The sequence below is a fragment of the Macrobrachium nipponense genome, chromosome 3, assembly GCF_015104395.2.
Source record: "Macrobrachium nipponense isolate FS-2020 chromosome 3, ASM1510439v2, whole genome shotgun sequence".
NCBI lineage: Eukaryota > Metazoa > Arthropoda > Malacostraca > Decapoda > Palaemonidae > Macrobrachium > Macrobrachium nipponense.
This window is the reverse complement of record NC_087202.1, coordinates 46,289,521-46,309,657: the sequence shown is the minus strand read 5'-3', so window position 1 is coordinate 46,309,657 and position 20,137 is coordinate 46,289,521. Positions and strand designations below refer to the sequence as shown.

Here is a 20,137-nt window from a genome sequence, read left to right as displayed (position 1 = left end):
GTGAGTCTTCCTAAGGTAAGGACCTCAGGTTTGTATATCGTGTAGGAACAGATCACAATATTTGAAAGTAAATATTATTTTTACTAACTATAGAAACCTGAGGTCCTTTACATTAATGCCCACCTCATGCCACCCCTCAATCTGAAACCTGGGCCGAAAGGCAAGGTGTAGTGTTTACATCCGGGCAGGTGGGCATACCAGCCTACCAGATGGTAGTTACTGCCTAACCACCTTGTTCAAGAATCTAACAGCCATATTCCAGTCTACGCTGAAAGTCATTTTTAATGTAAAGGACCTCAGGTTTGTATGGTTAGGAAAAATACAATTTACTTTCAAAAATAGTGATATTTTAAATATTGTTTGAATATGTGTATTTACTTACAGTATTACATACTTGTAGTTCTAGACAGTAAACTATTTTTCTGATTATTTTTCTTGGTTTTTATACTCCTTTAGCATCGAAAAACACCCAAAGAATGCCTGCTAACCAATGACCCTTCCGTACCTGAGGAGTGCTTCAACCTTCGAACAACATTTTTTGAGTGCAAACGTTCATTGGTAAGACTTTTCATTTATACTAATTTTAGCCACTCATTATCTTTGAGTTACCAAAGATAATGAGCTTTATGAAAAATGTTCTCTATAGAGCCTATACAAACACAAACTGTTCATAGGGAAATTACAGTACAGAGGTGATTTTGTAGCTCTGATGAATCTTGAATTCAGTTTATCCAAATTACTGGTGAGTTATCTGACACTTCTTACCTTGATGGTGTAGAAATATTAGTGAATGTTTGCCCTGTTTATTTTTTGTTATGGTGTGGATTTGATAATCATATAGTATATGTGTAAACTATCTTTGACTCTCATTAGTTAGTAGGTGCAACTCATTTATGTCCTTCTGTTACTAAGGGGACAGGTTGTAAATATCTTGGTTTTTGCAGTACGCTATTATGCTACCTTCTCTTCTATTTTGGTAAACTTAAGTTCTCCATTTTTCCAAAAGTGAGATTACAACAGTTCATACACTTATTAATTGGTCTAAGGAGAACACTGAGCTACTTTATTCCGTTCTCACAGAGGTGATGCAAAATATTTTTCTGGTAATGAAAATGATTAACCCTTTTCTAATAACTCTTATTTACGATCACATCTGTGGGAAGTGGCAGTGACTCAAGTGGTAAGCTTAAAAACGCTTGTTTACTTTTCGTTCAAGGGCATATAGCTCTTAACAATTTTCAAGATTGCCCATCAATTTTGTTTCAGTTTGAGCTGAATAATTTTTCTATACAATTTCATAAAAAAAATCCCCGTAAAGTAACTTTTATGTAGGTTGAATAATGGGTAGAAATTACGAGATGAGAAAATTTAGCACTTTTCTCTTAAAAATAACTCACACCCCCAAAACAAATATTTGATAGTCTTTGTTTTTTTATCAATAACACACCAAGGTAAATTACCTAGTTATTGCAATGCAAAAAGTTGTAATTATAGCAAGGAAAATATGGAAAAATGAATGAGTGTCACATTTTTTGTAAGAAAAGTGCCTGTCACCCACGCAATATGCATGTACAACTTTTATCTTTTATGTTCAGTGCTGCATAGTTTTTAAGGTAGACTACTCAATTTAGTTTCATTTTGCAGCTGAATGATTGTTATATGTATACTGGCATAAAAGTCACTTAAAAATATGTACCGTATATTTCCTCTTATAAGATAACCTTTAATCTTAAAATTCACCCCTTAAAATCGGGGGTCATCTTATACTACGATTCTAAAAATCAAACCTTGAATTCTAAGATGTGTATCGGTAGGCTAGCCTTGGCCTCAGTGCGATAGCCACCGACATACATGAAGATTCACATTATGAAATAAACTGATAATAAAGGTAATAAAACTATTTTTACCTCATATATTTTTGGCATAATCTTCATAACAAATAGCCTATTTGAGGGATACCTCTATATCAGTGAAACCAACTTATCTATGCGATCCCAGGCCCCAGCTGAGAAAATGTAGTCATGAGTTATGGTTGTGATTACAGCAACCTTTATCCTTTGGTAACTTTTCAGAAATTTCAATAAGTTTAATTATGGTAGTAATATAATTATGATAGTAACATTTAGGATAACATAATATTGATTTTTCAGTAGAAGTTTCTCATACATAATCACAAGGTTCATCACATATACTACCATCATAGGGATTCCAGTATGGTTCTGGTGAGTCGACTTTGGCTTCGTTGTCGCTATCATACAAATCATCTTCGGTATTATCAGTGGCATTTTAAAAATGATCTTATGACACTTTCTATTTTCAAGTTCCCCCATGTTTTAATAACAAAATTGCAGCAAACATCAAGTGAGGCAGCACGCAAAACTGTTTGTAACTGTTTAGAACAATTCAGTCATATGAACGATAATTGTGTACGATACATATCGTTCGTTATTGTATTGCTATTGCCAGTTGTTTGTGAATGGTGATGAAACGTTAACAAAACAGTGGTTTCCCTTTTAGGTGAAGTATGTATGACAAACATGATATTGAATCAGCTTTGTTAAACCTAGCTTTGATAATTTACTAAAGGAATGCATCTGAATTAAGTTCCATTTGGCAACTAAAGACAGTGATGATATCAATAAAATGTGATCAGTTGATTATTTTAAGACTGTAAACAAAACCAGAATGCAGATGACGCATCATCACTTTTCATATATTTTAATACAATAATACATGCAATATGATCAGATACAGTAAAACAAACACACTGAAACCAAGAAAACACGAGCAAACAAAGCAACCAGCTTGGGATGAGAGCAAAAGCGACTACTCGTGTCACAAGGTTTTATGCCAGGTCAGTGACCAGTTTCCACCTCATATGCGCATGAGTTGCCTGATGCCACAGATTCCTTGCTTTACAATATTTGGTTGTTTTTAACTGGTTTCCAGCTGGCACAAGAATTGGAGTCGGAAAGCAATCCCTTGCCGAGAGCATTTAAAGTTCCCTCGCTTGAGGACTTTGTCTTAGGAGAAGCAGTAGAAATGCACCTCTGTCCGCTAAACTTTTTCCGCATCCACGGACCTTATTCGTGTCCCCGAGGACTCCGTTGCGACCGATGTCCAAGAACGCAATCAGTTTCTTCTTACGTGAAGATATTTCACAGTCTATTTCTAGCGATTCGGCTAGTTTGGTCGGTACAGAATCCTGCCCCAGAGAACACAGTATCAGGGGCATGGTGATATCAGCAGCATTCCTTAGAAATTATTCACTGTTGGCGATTCTAGAGGCAGCGTCCTGAAAGTCGACATCTGTGTTTACGTCTTTATCTGAGAGACGTCCAATTCTCGTCGGAAGAGGGTTTCTCTCTTGGTCCTTTCATGGCAGCCAACATGGTATTACGTTAGTCTAGTTATAGTGCAAAGTAGGGCTGAAAGTGTTAATTTTTTGTTGGTTTAATAGTTTTAAGCATTGTACAGTTTATTCAATTTGTCAGTTGTCTTGAATGTCGTGTCCTGATATAGGTAAGTGGTCGTATGTATGAGGTACAATAACCCTCTAAACTTCACACACACATGCCGCACTGGGAGCCTGTACCCTGCAGAGGACATAGTAGAAGATCTGTCCTTGGAACTTCTCCTCCATACATGAGAGGCTAGGTAGCCACATGGGAGGTTTTCAGTTCCCCTCCATTCATGCAAGGTAGAATATACCACATGGGAGGATAGCTTGACAATGACGAGACCATGACTTACGAGACTGACGTCGAGGTACTCTCCCCTTCAGGCATCTCACCTGATGGACGAAATATGGGTGAGTTCAAAGACTTTATGCAAGTAGGTCAAACTGAGTTACCTGCTTATGCCTCAGCAAGGTCAGGCTGTTACTGTTATTAGAATTGACCCCACCTCCATGTAAATGTTGTTAATCGGGCTAATTCAGGTGTTCAGGGAGTGTATTGGAATATGAATTTTTCATAAAACTAATATTGTAATAGTACTTACCTGAACACCTGTATGATTCTCACCCCCCCCCCCCCCTCCCCTCTTCAGGGATTAATGATTATTGCGATTGAAGGTGGGAACCATCTGCTGGCCGATGTCTGGCAGCAGTGTTGCCAATTGTAATTAGGTAACTCGGTAAATAATGTTTATCTGCACCGTTGGTAGCGCAGGCAGTTAAAATTTTCCCAAGTGTGGGTAAATGAGTGGGGTTATGTTTGGGCTAATTCAGGTGTTCAGGTAAGTATTACAATATTAGTTTTATTATGAAAACTTCATACCAGTAACCCACATCATATGTGCAGAAAACTTATACGTACTTTTTTTCAGACGGGTAGCTCCCACCTTTTTCAAGGTAGATTGCTCAATTTTGTTTAATTTTATAACTAAATGATTGCTTTATTCAGTAGCATAAAAAACCCAAAAATAACTTTTATGTATTATTATTATTATTATTATTATTATTATTATTATTATTATTATTATTATTATTATTATTATTATTAGTATTAGTGATTCAGATGACACCTTATGGAACAAGCCCACAGGGGCCATTGACTTTATATTCAAGCTTCCAAAGAATTTGATGTGCAAGGTTATTACCTGGATTGTAGTTTTTATCTGGGATGGGCCGCTGTCATCCTTGCCATATCTCGTGTCAAGATAAATAAGTTACACGAGTCATCCTTCCCTTGCCCTATGTGAGTGGTAAGCTAACATTTGCATTTTTCTATATACAGACCTGAAGTCTTATATAATCCCACCTCTAAATCAATCTCTGTTGTGCCATTGCTGAAGGAAAAGGCAACAAGATAAAGCTGAGTGAGTGGGTGGGTCCTCCACCCCTTCAGTTAACAATCTTGTTACGAAGTTTCAGTGGCCAGACCAACTATCCCCCCCCCCCCCCCCCCCCCCCATGATATACGTAGGACCACCTCGACATGGTGAGGGGCTCTTGAACCCCAGGAATTAATTCCTGGGTTTGAGTCCAAGAGTCTCATATATTTTTATATATTCATTTGGAATAATATTGTGGAATTTTTCACTTTTTGTAAAATTTATTGGACCTGACAAATAGGAAAAGATATAGTTGGGAATGAGTTTATATCCAAAGCTAAATAGTGAGAACTGTGGTGGGACCATCAACTGCCCGATAATGTTCAGACCTGAGAGTTATCAGGCAGAACTAGTCTGCAGGGCTGGACCATGCATTCCAGGGGGTCTGGTTTTGGCTAGAAGACTCTTGGCATTCTATCCGGTTTCCCCATAATGTCATTAGGGTGGGGATGATTGTATTCTTGTAATACTCTCATTCCTATCAAGAGGGTTTGCCTTACACTTAGGCCACTCTAATCATGTTGAGCAATCCCATAAGGGTAGGGTAGGGATGCAGACATTTGGGAGTCTGTTTCTCACTTGTGCCATTTGAAAGGCTGATGATATCTATTTAAAGTTTTCAGGTGTGTGTGTGTGTGTGTGTTTTTTTTCCCTCCCCTCTCAGATCTTTATGTCTAGCAATCGTAAGGATTCGAGTACCCCTGTGCCCTATGATGGTGCTCTTCTGTCACAGATGATGACCTCTGCACCCACCATGGAGATTCAAAATTCTCCAAATGTTGATGACTTCTCCAAAAATAAATTGATGAAAAGCAGTAATAACAAATCTGATTCCCCTCCTGACTTCTCCTTCCCTGGACCCTCTAGCCATGCTTCACTGATAATGACTTCAATCAAAGATACAGACTTCTCTAAGAAATCTTTATCCAAAGTTAAATCTTCAACACGGCCAAGTTGTGTGAAAAATTTGAGAATGCTCCATATTGAAGACTTACCAGTCAATTGTGATTATGAAAGTATCTCGACACCTTTGAAAACATTTGGAACTATTGCAGAAATCATGATGAGCTTTATTGATAGTTAATTTAGAGGGTAAGTTTGGGTTACCTGTTGTATCCATGATGAGGCTCTAAAGGCTAGTGTATGATAAGTGCCATACAAATCGGTCAAGCTACTACTAGTACGAGGAGCCTTAACAAAGTCCCCAAAGACTTGGACGTTTATTTACCCTCTAAATGGGCTCAAGATAAACCAGAGAGAAAGCAGATTGCAGAAGTAAGAACTCCTAAACCTCCTATGTAGCAGGTAGCTTCAGCCAAGGAGGAAAATTATAACTACTAAAAATTTTGCAGGTTTCTTCAGAAAAAAGTGGAAGGAATAAAGAGCAGTGATAGGACTTATTTTGGGAAGAATACCATTCTTATTCATGCGAAGTCCACAACTCAAGCATGTATGCTGACCTTATTGGACTGGACATTAAAAGTGATGAAATGATTACGAAGATCAAACCCCACTTAAGCTTTAGTTATGGGAGAGTACTATTTGATAAAGACTTACATGACATGGCAAGAAGAAATTCTAGAAATGAGCCCCACTTCAGTTTGGAAAGTGAAAAAGGCAGCTATTGCCAACCTGATCATTTTAACCTTTGTAGACTCTGAAGTACCTTCTCATGTCATATTCGAAAATGAAAGGGTACGCGTACATCCTTACCAGCAAAGACCAATGCAGTGCTATCATTGTTTTCAGTTTGGCCACTCTTAAAAAAACTGCGAAAATGCTCAAAATTGTGTGAATTGTCAACTGGAACATAAATCCAATAACAAAAATTGTGAAATATAGAAATTTGAACTGTGCATTAACCCTCTTACGCCGAAGCCCTAAAAATCAAAACCTCTCCCGTATGCCGGGGCTGGTTTGGAGTGAGCGCTGAAGCGGAAAAAATAATTTTTTCAAAAAATCACAGCACACTTAGTTTTGAAGATTAACAGTTCATTTTCATACATTCAACTTCCCTGACAGATGTAAACTTAGCTATAGACTCCGTTGTTCCCGACAGAAATTCAAATTTCGCGGCACCCGCTACAGGTAGGTCAGGTGATCTACCGCCCCGCCCTGGGTGGCAGGACTAGGAACCATTCCCGTTCTCTTATCAGATTTTCTCTGTCGCCAGTGGTGTCAACATTGTTGTTACTACCTCCTGACTGGAATTCTTTTTTCATCACAATTGATCTTCTCGGCTGACTTTTGGTGACGTACTTGGATCGTTGTATTGGCATTCGCTATTGTGGACTCGTTTCTGGACTTGCTTTTGGATTTTTCTTAAGAATGTCTGACTCGAGTGTTCGTGTGAGAGTTTGTGTGAATGAAGGCTGCAAGGTGAGGATGCCGAAGGCTTCTGTAGATCCTCACACTGTATGCAGACATTGTAGAGAGTTTGAATGTTCTTTGGCTAACACATGTAAAGAGTGTGAAAGTTTAAGTGCTGAAGAATGGAAGACTCTAACTTCTTACTTGAAGAAGTTAGAAAGAGATAGAGTGAGGAAAGCTGCCTCTAAAAGCCTAAGTAGATCTAGGTCTAATGAACCAATATCTAGTTTTGTAGCTTCTTCTCCTCTTAAAATAATAAATGATTCTCCCTCGGTATCAGCCCATTCACAGATTGCAAATCCAACAGATTCAGCATCGGAAATTGCAGACCTTAAGGCTACCCTTCAAAGAATGCAGATCAAAATGGCCTAGACCTCTTCCAAGCTCCCTGGCCCAGAGGAGAAGGAATGTCGAAAGCCTTACGGAGGTTGTGGAGGCTCCCCACCAATCAGGCGTCCCTTCGGCAGGTTCTGTACCGCCTCAGACTGCCAGGGATCGCTATAGAAAAAGCGTCCTGCGTGAGTGCTTCTCATCTTCAGAATCTTCCTCACCGAGGCACGGGTGGAAAGACACGAATCTTTCTCGCCCCTTGAAGAGGAGCTGGAAAGCGCCTGCTTTGAATTCTAGCCCCGAGCGCTTCTCAGAGGAAGATCCCTCGGTTATCAAGAGAGCTAAGAGAGATGTTTCGACTCCCCTTGCTGTAAGGGAGCCTCAGGCGCCTTCCAGATCCCCCTCTCCTCCTTATGAAATGGAAAGAGAGGAGGCTACCAAGAAAATCCTGCTAAATTTACAAGAGCAGATATCATCATTGGTTGGAGTTCTATCCAAAGAACCTCCTCGCAGAAAGGATAACACTCTTCCTATCAAGAGGTTGTCTAGGCGCCAATCCCCTGCCAGGCGCAACGAGCCTTCCAGGAGTGAAGCGTTGACCAGGCGCGAGGAGGCAGTAGCGCCAGCCAGGCGCCATCCAAGCAAGTATCGCCAGTTAGCGGATATCCTTTGGAAACTGTAACATCTCAGGCATTACAACATAGAGCTGCAATGTCCCTCAGTCCCTCACCGATTAGAAGTCCTTCGCCTTCAGAAAAAGTGAGGTCTACGGAAGAATTATCCGACAAAAAGGATCAATCTCCTTCTGATCTACTGGAACTGGAAGAAGTTTCAGAAGACGAGGCTCCAACGAGGGAAGGGCTGTCGAATTACAAGATTCTTACAGCACTTTTACTTAAAGAATATGGAGGCTCGCTGACCCCGGCCGCTCCTCCTTCTCCTCGCTCTCTCTTTTCGAGTGCCAAGGCTTTGAAGTCTTCATCGTTCTTGAAAATGAGACCAGCCATTTCGATGAAGAGGGCTCTCCAGTCTCTCGGTTCCTGGATAAAATCTAAGAAGGAACTGGGGAGGACGGTGTTTTGTATGCCTCCCGCCAGACTTACAGGCAGGAGAGGCATTTGGTACGAGACAGGAGAGAACATGGGCCTGTCTCTTCCTGCCTCAGCGGAGTCAGACTTCTCGAGTCTTGTAGACTTTTCGAGGAGGCATGCATTAACCTCGGCTCGAGCAACGTGGGGCCTGTCTGAGTTGGACCACCTCCTCAAGGGGCTTTTCCATGTGCTGGAAGTGTTCAATTTCCTGGATTTGTCCCCTGGGGTTTTGGCTAAAAAGACCCACGACTCAGAAGGTCTAAGCCCAGAAGTACTACTTATTGATAAAGCGGTCCAGGATGGTTCAGGAGAAGTCACCTCTCTCTTTGGAGCGGGGATATTGAAAAAGAGAGCGGTTTATAGCTCCTTTCTAACTAAAGCCGTCTCTCCTACGCAAAGAACTGCTTTACTGTTCGCTCCCTTATCGGACCATCTGTTTCCTTCTCAGTTAGTGAAGGATGTATCACACTCGCTAACTGCGAAGGCGACTCAAAACCTGCTGATACAGTCTTCAAAGAAGAACAGACCTGTGGTCTCAGAAGAGAAGAAAGTGTCTCGTACGTCTCAGCCGCCCTTTCGTGGAGGCCCTCCTTCTCGATCACTCTCCAAAAGGAAGAACACAGATAAGAGAGGAAGATCTTCCTTCCGACCCTTTAAAAAGGGAAAATAATATCAAAATCCTCCAAGCACCAGTGGGTGCCAGGCTCCAGGAATATGCGGAAGCCTGGGCACTGAAAGGAGCCGACGCCTGGTCGCTGTTGGTTATCAAGAAAGGATATTACATCCCCTTCAAGGACAGCTCTCCCCCGACGTCAACTCCCCGGGAACTGTCCGCCAGATACAAGGACCCTGTACTGAGGGATACTCTTCTACAGATGGTGAAACAAATGTGGGACAAGAGGGCCATCGAACTAGTGCTGGATCCCCACTCCCCGGGATTTTACAATCGCCTTTTTCTAGTCACGAAGGCTTCGGGGGGGTGGAGACCAGTCCTAGATGTAAGTGCACTGAACAGATATATGGAAAAGGAAAAGTTCAGCATGGAGACATCTGCATCGGTTATGTCAGCCCTACGCCCAGGAGACTGGATGGTATCCCTCGACCTACAGGATCACTATTTCCACGTCCCGATTCATCCTTCGTCGAAGAAGTACCTTCGTTTCATGATAAAGGGAAAGATCTATCAGTTCAGGGCCTTGTGTTTCGGCCTGTCCACAGCTCCTCAGGTTTTCATGAACGTGATGAAGAATGTGGCAAAATGGCTTCATCTAAAGGGAATAAACATCTCCCTTTACTTAGACGACTGGCTCATCAGAGCCAGATCAAAGAGCCAGTGTTTGGAGGACCATACAACGACATTAGATCTCATAAGGTCGCTAGGATTACTCGTAAACCTCGAGAAGTCTCAGATGATCCCCAGCCAGAACATGGTGTATCTGGGGATTCGGATGGATTCTCGGGGTTTTCGAGTTTTTCCTTCTGAGAAGAGACTCACACGAGGTTGCTTAAAAGTCTCGAACTTCTTAGGGAAGGAACGCAGTTCAGCGAGGGAATGGTTGAGCCTTCTGGGGACCCTTTCCTCGCTGGAACAGTTCTTTCTTCTAGGAAGACTTCATCTTCGTCCCCTACAATTCTTCCTAAAGAAAGTCTGGAGTTGGAAGACAGGACAGCTCTCAGACTCATTTCCGATCCCACTAGAAGTAAAAGATCACTTAAAGTGGTGGTTGCCCCCTCTAGAGGAAAACAAAGGTGTGTCCCTGAAAATTCGGAACCCAAACCAAGTGTTGTATTCCGACGCTTCGGAGACGGGATGGGGAGCAACTCTAGGAACAAGAGAAGTGTCAGGCACCTGGACAGAAGAACAGGTGTCATGGCACATCAACTGCAAGGAACTCTTAGCCATACATCTTGCACTCAAGGGCTTCGAGTCAATAGTCAGAGACGGGGTGGTCCAGATAAACTCGGACAACACCACCGCTCTGGCATACATACGGAAGCAAGGCGGGACGCATTCGCTCTTCCTCTACGAATTGACGAGAGATCTTTTAGTCTGGGCAGAAGAAAGGAATATAACACTCCTGACGAGATTTGTTCAGGGAGAGAGAGGAACGTGAGAGCGGACAGGCTGAGCAGGAGGAACCACGTCCTTCCCACAGAATGGACCCTCCACTCAGAAGTGTGTCAGGGTCTCTGGTCTCTTTGGGGGAGACCTCAAATAGACCTGTTCGCCACGTTCCTCTCCAAAAGGATAGACATCTTCTGCTCGCTGGTAGAGGACCCCAGAGCATTCGCAGTCGATGCCCTTCTCCTCGATTGGTCGGGCCTAGATGCATACGCCATTCCCCCATTCAAGATCCTGGGGGAAGTGCTCAGAAAGTTTGTGGCCTCAAAGGGGACAAGGATGATACTTATAGCCCCATTTTGGTCCGCTCAAGATTGGTTCACAGAGGTAATGGAGTGGATGGTGGACTTCCCCAGATCTCTTCCAAACAGAACAGATCTGCTCAGACAACCCCACTTCGAGAGGTATCATCAAAACTTCCCCGCTCTTGCTCTGACTACCTTTCGACTATCGAAAGACTTGTCAGAGCGAGGGGCTTTTCTCGCAAAGCTGCAAGCACTATCGCTAGAGCCCACAGATCTTCAACGATGCGAGTATATCAATCAAAGTGGGAAGTCTTTAGGAGATGGTGCAGGTCGAAGAAGCTGTCCTCCTCCAATACCTCTGTGACCGAAATTGCTGATTTCCTTCTTTTCCTGAAGGAGGAATCACACCTTTCTGTTTCCACCATAAAGGGATACAGAAGTATGCTTTCAGCCGTATTCAGGAATAGAGGCCTAGAATTGGCTGACAATAAGGATCTACACGATCTGATTCGGTCTTTCGAGACTTCAAAGTCTAGAAACCCAAGAGCTCCGAGCTGGAATCTGGACGTGGTCCTGAGATTCCTGGCTTCGGAAAAGTTCGAACCTCCACATCTTGCCTCCTTTCGGGACATTACAAGAAAGTGTTTGTTTCTGTTGTCTCTCGCTACGGCCAAGAGAATTAGTGAGTTACACGCCCTAGAGTCTCGTGTGGGTTTTAAAGGAGACGCAGCTATCTGTTCGTTTCAGACATTGTTTCTGGCGAAAAACGAAAATCCTTCAAAGCCATGGCCCAGGAGTTTCGAAGTGAAAGGCTTGTCTAACCTAGTAGGTAGGGAGGCAGAAAGGTCCCTTTGCCCAGTCAGAGCGCTCAAATTTTACCTTAATAGAAAGAAGCAGATGGGGGGTTCTCAGCAAGGTCTATGGTGCTCTGTAAAAGACCCGAAAAGACCTATGTCGAAAAATGCCTTGGCCTTCTTTGTTAGAAGTGTAATAACGGAGGCGCATAATAATTGCCCAGATGACTCCTTCAAACTTCTTAGAGTAAAAGCTCATGAAGTTAGAGCAGTTGCGACGTCACTTGCCTTTCAAAGAAATATGTCACTGAAGGATATCCTCGAAGCGACATATTGGAGATGCAATTCAGTTTTTGCATCTCATTACTTGAAAGACGTAAGGGTAACTTACGAGAAATATTTTTCTCTCGGTCCGTTTGTGTCAGCGGATATGGTCCTGGGTCTTGGAGCAAAAACCGATCCTTAAATTATTTATTCGTACATAACCCTCTTGTTAAATATGTTCTTGACTTTCTGCTGGCAAGAGTGCTAGATGTCGCACAGGCGACCGTCACTTTTACTCGGTAAGGAATTCGGGTTGTATCTGACTAGTAGAGGGGTACAAATTTTTTTTTGTACTTTATTGTTTGCGTGATTTATGTGTGATTCGAGTTATTGGTTGTTTGTGAGGAGTTCGGGGGATAACTCTTGACAATCTTAGAACTAACACAGGTGTTAGGATCGGGTGATCGGGATCGGTGTTGTGCTCCTTGAATAAGGCGTGTTGTCATGTTAGTGGATTAGCACCCATTGACAAATGCCAGTTAGGCTCTGCCGAGTAAGTGGATAATACCCCATCGACAGACCCACAAGAACTCTTGGCCACAGATCAATATCTCGCTAAGGCTCTTGAGGCGAAGCAGACTCCTAGGCAATAGCCATGAAGTCTTCCGCCTAATCAGGTAGGACCCAAGGTCTATAAATACCAACAACATATGTTGTTTACCTGTCTATTTCAGTAGTTAGCTGTCTCTTACCCTCCACCAAAGGGTGCCAATCAGCTAAGTATATATCTGTCAGGGAAGTTGAATGTATGAAAATGATATTGTCATGATACAATAAAGTTTCATACATACTTACCTGGCAGATATATATGATAAATGGCTCACCCAGCCTCCCCGCAGGAGACAGGTGGAAGAGAGAAAATCTGATAGAAATGACCTACCTGTAGCGGGTGCCGTGAAATTTGAATTTCTGTCGGGAACGACGGAGTCTATAGCTAAGTATATATCTGCCAGGTAAGTATGTATGAAACTTTATTGTATCATGGCAATATCATTTTTGGCTCCTTTTTTTATCATTGCCTGAAGTTTAGTATTCAACCATCAGAAATGAAAAAAATATCATTATCATATGTAAATAATGCGATATATGGTAGCGAAAAAAAAAATTCATACATAATTGTATTCTAATCACGCTGTGCAAAAAACGGTCAAAGCTAACGAATTAATTTTTTTTTCGTTGTATTGTACACTAAATTGCAATCCTTTTGATATATAATACATTGTAAAACAATTAAAGCAACACCAAAAAAATATTATCACAAAATGATGCACGAATTCATAACGTGTGGACTTAAATGTTTTTTTCAAAAATTCACCGTAAATCTAAATATTGTTGTAGAGACTTCCAATTTATTTCAAAATGAAGACAAATGATTGAATATTACGATACTGTAAGAGTTTTAGATTAGAATTGCAGATTTAGACCATTTTGGACGAGTTAAAGTTGACCGAATGTCAAAATTTTTATATATTTATTTTTTTATATGCAAATATTTCGGAAATGAGAAAAGCTACAACCTTCAATTATTTTTTGTTGTATTCTTCATGAATTTGCGCACATATTGATATATGAAACTCTATAAAACAGCTAATATAAAAAGGAGCAAATATTAGGATAATGCGATGTATGTATTTCGGAGATTTGCGGCCGCTAATTGGCGCGTGGAGGTAAAGAAAATTTTTTTTTAAATTCACCATAAATCTAAATATTATGCTAGACACTTCGAATTTGTTTCAAAATGAAGATAAATGACTGAATATTACTAGATTGCAAGAGTTTTAGCTTACAATTGCGTTTTTTGACTATTTCGGTAGAGTCAAAGTTGACTGAACGTGGTTTTTTTCTGTTTATTGTGATTTATATGCAAATATTTCGAAAAAGAGAAAAGCTACAACCTTCAATCCTTTTTAGTTGTATTCTACATGAAATTGCGCACATTTTTATTTATAAAACTTTATGTAATGGCTAATTTTAAATGGTGCAAACATTTCGACAATCGCACGAAAAAATTTCTGATTTTTTTTCGTAAGAGTTGCCACGCGGACGTAAGGAAAATGTTTTTTTTTTTTTTTCATAAATTTACCATAAATCGAAATATTGTGCTAGAGACTTCCAATTCATTGCAAAATGAAGGTAAATGATTGAATATTACTAGAATATAAGAGTTTTAGCTTACAATTGCGTTTTTTGACCATTTCGGTAAGAGTCAAAGTTGACCGAAGGTTGAAATTTTTGCACTTATCGTTATTTATATGAAAATATTTCAAAACTGATAAAAGCTCCAACCATGGGTTGTTTATAGTTGTTTGTGCATGAAATTACGCACATTTCCATATATAAAACTTTATGTAACGGCAAATTTAAAATGGTGCAAACAGTAGGACAATCGCACAAAAAAATTATCGGAGGAGTTACCGCGCGGACGTAAAGAAAATTTTTTTTCATAAATTCACCATAAATCGAAATATTGTGCTAGAGACGTTCAATTTGTTGCAAAATGAAGGCAAATGATTGAATATTACTAGAATATAAGAGTTTTAGCTTACAATTGCGTTTTTCGACCATTTCAGTAGTCAAAGTTGACCGAAGGTTGAAATTTTGGCACTTATCGTTATTTATATGAAAATATTTCAAAACTGATAAAAGCTACAATAATGAATATTTTTTTTTTTTTTGTATTCTACATGAAATTGCGCACATTTTCATATATAATACTCCATGTAACGGATAATTTAAAATGGTGCAAAAATTATGTCGAAGTGATGAAATAATTTCTGGGCTCAGCTCGTGTCGGCCTATGAAAGGATCCTTAATATCATTCTTTCTAGGTAAAATTAATCTAAAATTACCAGAGAAAAACAAAATTAAGAAAATGTCAGTAAAACTGACTCGCTCACTCTTAAAAAGAAGTGTCGGTATGATAATAGGGGCGAGTGTGGAACACTACCACGAGACAATCACCAATTAGAACTTCCAATCAGAATCCCCCCAAGAGAGAGCTGATACCAACGGGCGATGCAGCTGCTACTACTACTACTAGAGGACGCCACGGACAGCAGCGCCCCTAGCGGACATCCTTAATTTTTAGCGCTAGCGTCAAGACGCAAATTTTCCTTGTGCTGTGCTATTTCAGGATTTATCTCTATAATCTACCATGGAACGCTCTGCTATTGCCACGGCTAAGTTAAGTAACTCATAAGTAATATTTTACCACATTTTTATCTTCCGGGTACCAGTATTTTCCTCTTCAATAGGTCATATACGGTTCCCCGGTTGTCTCGTGGCGGCGCCATGCTGCCTCGTAAGAATTCCCGGTCCTCCATACTGGGACTTCTTATACTTATGGGCTTACTATATTACGTTCATTGTTTTTACATCGAGTTTTAGTTAGTTTAGCCCTCCTACCATATCTCTTAGTTTGGTATTTAGGGCTATTATTATTATTCCGGCCCAGCATCCCGGCTCTTGCTCTTCATCGGCTATCGCTGGCTCCGAGTAGGCTTCTGTTTCTTGGAACAGTCTGCCTCCTCCTGGGCTTCTTTCTCTTTTACTAAAAGTGTCTTTTCCATCTTTTCGATGTATATATTTATTATATTTAGGGTGTTAGGCTAGCCTAGGTGCTTGTTCCTTGTATTGGTACAGCTTGGTTCACGTGGCCCTCTCACGGTTGTGTTGCTCGCGGCCTAGGCCACTTGCGATCACGTGTTCCATCGCACCTTACCCTGCCCCTGCCCTCCCTTTCTGGTATAGGGAGGAGCTGGGGGACCCCTTGGTTGTCATGACAACCTCAGTCGCCTTCTCTCACTCCTACTCTGAGGTGGCCAGGGGTTCCTCCCAGCGGGGGGTATAGGGCGACCACTCATGAGGTACCGGGTCTCCATGCGGGTAGCCGGTGAGGCGGGGAGGAGTAGGCCATCCCTCCCCCCTCTCTCGCTCCCGCCGTGTTACGCCGAGACCTTCCTCCCCCCCTCCCCAGTTGCTCAGCCACCTCCCTTGCTATACGAAAGGAGCCTTCCGTCGCAGCCGGGGCACCTTTGGTTATAGGTTACTGGCTCCGCTAGCGGGCGGGGTGGGCACTACTAGTGGTCGGTTGCTTGCCTACTATATCCTTATATCTCTCCCCCGCTACCGGAAGGGAGCTTGCTTCTTACCCGCGCACTCTTCTAGTAGACGGGCGGAGAGAGGTTTGTATTATTATTATTAATTTAAGGATATACCCTAATTTTACAATAATTTTACAATGAATTGTGTAATATTATTATTATTATCTACCATCCCCGCCATTTTCCGTCGTGGTTTCCAATTACCACCACTCCTGGTTGGTTTCCTTTTGTGTCCCCGCCATCAGCGGAGCCATAGCCTAGGGCACACAACCAACCTGGTTACCACACGTATTTTGGCGGGGCTCTGGTTTAATCTAACTTTATCGCTCCGGCACCAGCGGAGCATCTGTTAGACTGTAAGTGTTTACCTGGTACTCATGTATCTTTCCACTTACAGGCTACCAACTGTCAGGTCCCAGCGTGCAACGCGACGTTGTACGACCCCTGCGGCCACGATGAGTGCAGGTCTCACGCCCCCTGTGCCACGTCATACAATGAGATGATCGTCTGGCACCCAGAAGCCTGCGCCATCTGCTACGACCTGGTCGGTCAGCTGGGAGATGGGGTAAGTCCGTTATAGGCTTCCTTATCATTTTACTAACAACTCTTAGTCATAAGTTTGTTAACCCCGTTCCGCCACTAGAAGCTAATCTCGCCTTTCTTTCAGGCTACTGGTGTGAGGGAAGTCGCCCTCGCCACCCTGAAAGCGTGGGTGGGCGGCTTCGGGAAGAACGCCGCGAAAGGCCAGCCTTACATTCTTGATAAGAAGCTGGCCGTCCAGATCTTCCCTGCGGGCAAGTCGACTGGTTACGTTGATCCCTTGTCCGCGGCCCCTCTGATAGCCTCCATCCAGCAAGACCTCCAGCAATCCTTTGGGGTCGTAGCCTCCCAGGAGTCGGTCCCGGACGTCGCTGCCCTGGACCTTAACATCGAACCCATGGCGGTAGGGGTGGAGGATTTGTTGGTTGAGGTAGGTGTGTCGGGCGCCCAAGGTCTTTCCTTGGGTGCTCCTGGATCTTCTCCTGTCCCTTCCTCGAGTGCTTCTTTCCAAGGCTTTGTGGGATCTGAGATCCCTACCCGCTCTCCCGCTCTCTCTGTACCCCCAAAGGTGAAGGGACAGAGAGAACCGAAGACTCTGGCCAAGACAACTTCTAGGAAGTCGTCTTCGTCTTCTTCGGCTAGGAAGTCTTCGACTTCCTACGCCGATGCGGTGAAAGCGAAGCCGAGCTCTTCTCACTCAAAGAGCTCTAGAAGCAAGGCTTCTAAGGAGAAGGCTCGCGCTCCCGCCGAGCCAGTGCCTTCTCCCGCCTCCACCGCTTCCACTCCGGCTACGCCGGTAGGAGGAGCGGGGCCTAGCACCTTTGATCCCTCTGCTTTCTCAGCAGTGGTGATGCAACAGGTGGGCGAGCTGGTTGGCTCGCAAGTCTCCGCCCTGGGGACACGATTCGAGCAGATGTTCGCACAGTTGTCGAGCACTCTGTCTCAATCAGGCCAGTCGATTCAAGACCTCTCTAACAGGGTTAGAGAGAATGAGGACCGGGTAGCTGGGCTATCTCAGGTTCCTCTTCCAGTCTCTCCAGCGCCAAGCACTGGCATTCTACAACTCCCGCCATACGACTCTCTGCCAGCTTTCTCCATGGAGAACCCATGGAGAGTAGCTGCCTACGCTCCTTTCAAGGATGGGATGATCTCTATCCCGGAGTGTGGAACTCGAAGGATTGAGGACTTCGAGTTTTACCCTCCGGGTCTTACGCAGCCTTTCATCGGTTACGCTAGGCTGACGGTAACGGCTCTAACTAGGGAAGACAAGATCTCTAGGGAGTCTGTCCTATATAGTAGAGATCATGCTCAGCGGGAATGGGTTCACTGCCTTGAGGACTGGGAGTGTACGAACACTAAACTCCAGGCCTACAAGAGCCCCTTTACTATTTTCGCGACGGAAGAGGAGGTTTCTCTTCCGTTCGCCACGAAATTAGTGGAGAAGTCCCTGCAGGCAGTCCTCAAGGATGAGCCCATCCCACAGTTGAGGGAGGCGGAGTCTACTTCTCCGCTCTTCCCGGCTTTCGGAGAATTGTGGGAGAACTTGCCAGCTACGTTCACGCTTGGTAAGCTCAAACCGGACTGCGCCATGGACCAGTTCGGCGAGAAGCTACCAAGGCTGCCGGATTCCCTAATCCAGACAGAGTTTGATGCGCGAACCAGGTTTGGCAGGTCCCTCAATTCCCTTATAATTACGGAAATGGCTGCCCTCTCTTACGCTACGGAACCGCTGTTCAAGATTTTGGCAAAATCTCAGTTCCAGACGGTACTAACAGACGCTTTCGACTTCTTCCAGGCTAGGAGGAATTGTCGAAAGCATGTTCTACAGGAGTGTACTATTAGGCACGAGCCGAATAGACTCTTGAACTCTAGCATGTGGGGAGCGGATCTCTTCCCAGAGTCCGCTGTCAACGAAGTACACCACGAAGCTGCTAGGCTCAACCAGAGCCTTAGAGCTAGGTGGGGTATTTCCTCGAAGAGGAAACAAGACCCCGTTCCCACTGCTGGTAAGAAACCAAAGAAGGCTGGTAAGAGGTTCCAGCCGTATCAGAAACACCAGCAACAGCAGCAATTTGTGCAGGCGGTCCCGGTTACCCAACAAGGACAACCTGCTAGTTCGAAACAGAACCAGCCCATCCTCCTGTTGTCCCCTCAATCACAGCCATCCACCTCCTACGCAATCTCGCCGGCCTTCAACCCTACATATGAGGCTCAAGGCTACAAACAGCCGAGAGGTAGGGCGAGAGGTTACTTTCGTCAGCGTGGCGCAGGAAGGGCAACAAGGAGCAGGCAGTTCAGAGGAGGGCGTGGTGGTCAACCCGCCCATCAACAATGAGGCTCCCCAGGTAGGAGGGAGGCTGTTCCTCTTCCGCCACAGGTGGGGGTTCAGCAATTGGGCACAGAGCATAGTGTCCAAAGGATTGGGTTGGAGCTGGATCAAAGATCCCCCTCCAATCAAATCATTCCATCAGATACCATCAGAGGAATTGACAGATTACGCGGAAGAACTCCTTCAGAAAGGAGCTATTGCGAGAGTCAAGCATCTAAAATTTCAAGGTCGCTTATTCAGCGTGCCAAAGAAAGGCTCAACAAAAAGAAGGGTAATCTTAGACTTGTCAAAGCTAAACTCTTTCATTCGTTGCGACAAGTTCAAGATGCTTACCCTCTCGCAAGTAAGGACCTTACTTCCGCGTGGAGCCGTCACATGCTCCATCGATCTTACAGACGCATACTATCATATCCCTATAGCCAGGCACTTCCGCCCATTCCTAGGATTCAGGCTAGGAAATCAAACATTCTCATTCAAAGTGATGCCCTTCGGTCTGAATGTAGCCCCCAGGGTATTCACAAAAATAGCAGAAGTGGTTGTACAACAATTGAGAGCTCAGGGAATCATGGTAGCAGCATACCTCGACGATTGGTTGATCTGGGCACCAACAGTCGAGGAATGTCTCAAAGCCACCAAAAAGGTAGTTCACTTTCTGGAACATCTGGGGTTCCAGATAAACAAAACGAAATCCAGACTTACTCCGGAATCTCGTTTTCAGTGGCTAGGAATCCAATGGGATTTGTCTTCCCACAATCTGTCAATTCCAGTGGCCAAACGGAAGGAAATAGCAAAATCTGTCAGGCAATTTCTCAAATGCAAACAAACGTCAAGGAGAAACCAGGAGAGAATCCTAGGGTCCCTTCAGTTTGCTTCGGTAACAGATATCCTCCTGAAGGCAAGGCTGAAAGATATAAATCGAATTTGGCGATCAAGGGCAAACTCCAAATATCGAGACAAGTTGTCAGTAATCCCACAGATCCTCCGCAATCAACTACGGCCTTGGTCAAAAGTAAAGAACTTAGCCAAGAAAGTACCCCTTCAATATCCCCTTCC

At 43.4% G+C, this 20,137-nt stretch overlaps 1 protein-coding gene across 4 annotated transcripts in view; it reads left to right on the top strand.

Moving 5' to 3' along the window:
• The window catches only part of LOC135221734 (cytochrome c oxidase assembly factor 5-like), a 90,939-nt gene that overhangs the window by 36,647 nt on the left and 34,155 nt on the right, over positions 1-20,137 (top strand). For all 4 annotated transcript variants that reach the window (XM_064259535.1, XM_064259533.1, XM_064259532.1 and 1 more), the window contains exon 3: positions 457-558. In XM_064259535.1, the coding sequence (XP_064115605.1) occupies positions 457-558 (102 nt within the window). The remainder of the gene's footprint in view (positions 1-456; positions 559-20,137) is intronic.